Here is a 2,881-nt window from a genome sequence, read left to right on the forward strand (position 1 = left end):
ATGTGTTATCCCCCCGTTGAGTACCATCAGGCCAGGTCCGGCCCATCTTTTATTTCCAGCCCGATCGACCATAAGGGCATGTACAATGATGCTATCTTAGGAGTGCCACGTAGAATAAATGATGAGGTGGAGGAGAGAAAACTCGTAAGAAAAGATTTGTTTTCTTTTATTTAAGAGAAGATAAGAGATGATCTCTTAGCACAATATGTCTCACCATATTTTTAGGAATAGCTAGTTATAGAAAATAAGACTAAGACATGACTTGTTGTAGACGTTTTTTTTGTCATCTTTAAATTGCATGCAAGACTTAAAATAATATTGTCTTATCAACCATTGTACATGGCCTAACAGGTCTAGGTAAGTTTATGCAGCGGCCCTAGAACCACCATGCAAGGCTCGAGGACAACCGATCGATCTAATCAAACGGTCACGGACGTCAAAACGCTGTGAGCAGCCGTAGCTTAATCCATTATACTGTTTCTTAATATGGTAGTATTTCAAGACCAATCCATGCCCGCCGGTCCATCCAGGTGAACCATAACTATCGCAGACTTAAAGCCCGTGCAAACTTGTCAATATTCAAGATTCTCAAACCACCCAAATTTGTAGGACGTTACAGAGGAGGAATTGATAACAAATCAAGTATAACCTACTTTTCCCAGGACTATATAGGCTCTACTGGTGCAGTGGACAAATAAAAGAATCCTACGTGGTGGCCATTTATTCTACGTGACTGTCTAGCCTGGAGCGCTTCAGCATAGAGAACCCTTGCTGCACGAGAGAGCGCCTGCGGAGGCCGTCATCGGCGCCACGAAAGAGGCGGGCTTGGCAAAACTGGGGGCTTTAACCTCAGCCCCCGGTCCGCCGGACGCCGTGAAGAACGCGCCGTTGAACATCAGGTCGCCGTCGGATATCCAGTTCCACTTCTGCCACTCGCTCTTGGGCGGGTCGCCGTCGCGCTTCGTCACCTGCAGAGATGGCAGAGTTCGTACGGTCAGCTTCATCATAAGACGAGGGCACGACGTACGCCATGAAACACAGGAGCAGCACCTCTTTCTTCTTGCCGGCACAGAACCTGTTGCCTCGGCTAAGTATGGTCGGCGATGCGCTGCCGCCGATGGCGTATTTCCCCCAGTTTACGTAGTCGTTGTTGACGACGTGGAACACCCCAAACCGGCACCTCGGCATCCTCTGCACGAGGCCCGGCCCGAAGCGATTGAAGGCAACGGTGACGCGCATGGCCCTGTCGTCCTCGTAGCCGTCGTTGTGGCCGAGGAGCATGGCCTTGTTGTGGTTGGTCAGCAGGCAGTTGGAGACGGTCACGCCGGTGGATGCCGCGATCACGTCCACGAGGCCGTCGGCGCAGTCCTCCAGCGTACAGCGGTCCACCCACACGTCCCTCGCGCCGAATATGCTGACGCCGTCGCCGTCCGACAGGTGGCCCGTCCTCGCCGACGACTTGGGCGCCGGCCTGCAGCCGCGGATGGTGATGCCGTGGATGATCACGTTGCTCCGGTTGCGCACCGTGAAGCACGCGCCGCCCTCGCCGACGACGACGCTGGCGCCGCGGCCGTCCACCGTCTTGTGGGAGCTCACGACGAGCTCCCGCTTGGGACGGATCGTCATGTTGCAGGCGAAGATGATCCAGAGGGGCTCGTCCTGGACGAGGCCGTAGCGGAGCGTGCCGGGGGCGGGGTTGGCCGGGTCCTCGTCGCCGGGGTCCGTCACCACGTATGTCCTGCCGCCCTTGCCGCCGATGGCGTTGCGGCCGAACCCGATGGCGCAGTCGGCGAGTCGCTGCCGGTTGTCGGCCCAGCAAGGGTCGCACCGCCAGCAGTCGTCGACCGGGTTGCCGGTGCCGCAACCGGCTTGCCGGCGCGCTGATATGTTACCGGAGGCATTGACCGGCAATGGCGAAGAGTAGGAAATGGATAAAATGGATGTGAAAAATAAGAAGAGGAGAATGGCCATTGTTCCTGATCCAGATATCTTGTGAGGATTTGAACAGATAGAAGATCAGTACGAGCACAGTACGTGATGCTATACAGATCGATCTACTCTGGATGCACAAGGCCGCATAATAATACTAGGGTAAGCGAAACAGCTAGTAGTATATGGCAATAGATCATGGAAATCTCCATTTTAGGAACTAGCTGATAACTTGTAAAGGTTTTCCTATTTTCTGCAGGATGTGTTTGTCTTGCCAATAGCACTGACTGACTGATTGATTTTAAACAACACAAATTAGGTATATATGGATTCCCTTGTTGATTCTAATATACGGTATGACACAAATGGATATTAAATTATTACACAAATGGAAGAAGAAAATTGTATATCCATGGTTCTAAAAAAATGGAAGAAGAAGAATTGAGAGAGGGAGCATTTTTTTTCCAATGCCGGAAATGATCAGTTACAAATCACACTAAGCACGAGGTACATCATATCTTTCCTCTCCCAATCTCCCACACATTTGCGATGTTCATTGATCACAAGCAATTCATCCGTTTCTTTTCACTAGAATGACCCATTACGCAGAATGGTACAAGGTCCCGATTTAAACCAAGAGTTATTTGCATGTCACAACTTTTTCTTAGTTGTAACTACAGATAGTTTTAGTTATGTTGTCCCTATCATAATGTACATGCCACAATTTGACAACATGAATGTAAATATGAGTACAGATGGACCATAATTTTATAACATAACACATGACAGGAGGAGGTAGCATATTACACGTGAATAAAAATGCATATCTTTTTTATTTAACAGTTTTGCTAAAACATATCTAGATGTGCTCTAAGTATTACACATCTAAGTTCTATGTCATTGATTGTACGCTAAAATTCATGGAAGCATTTCCTTTTGTCCTTTTTTTCTT

The 2,881-nt window shown here is 49.1% G+C and overlaps 1 protein-coding gene across 1 annotated transcript; it reads right to left on the reverse strand.

Annotated features, from left to right (window-relative positions):
* Nucleotides 1-622: 622 nt before the first annotated feature.
* On the reverse strand, nt 623-2,170 carry LOC125515868 (pectate lyase-like). The gene is made up of 2 exons (XM_048681360.2): nt 1,051-2,170; nt 623-968 (listed from the first exon to the last, which is right to left on the reverse strand). Exons 1-2 carry the CDS (start codon nt 1,969-1,971, stop codon nt 753-755), a joined length of 1,137 nt encoding a protein of 378 aa, XP_048537317.1. The 5' UTR covers nt 1,972-2,170; the 3' UTR covers nt 623-752.
* Between the last annotated feature and the right edge of the window lie 711 nt (nt 2,171-2,881).

Source organism: Triticum urartu, chromosome 6A (genome assembly GCF_056163025.1).
Source record: "Triticum urartu cultivar PI428250 chromosome 6A, HENAU_Tu73, whole genome shotgun sequence".
Lineage (NCBI taxonomy): Eukaryota > Viridiplantae > Streptophyta > Magnoliopsida > Poales > Poaceae > Triticum > Triticum urartu.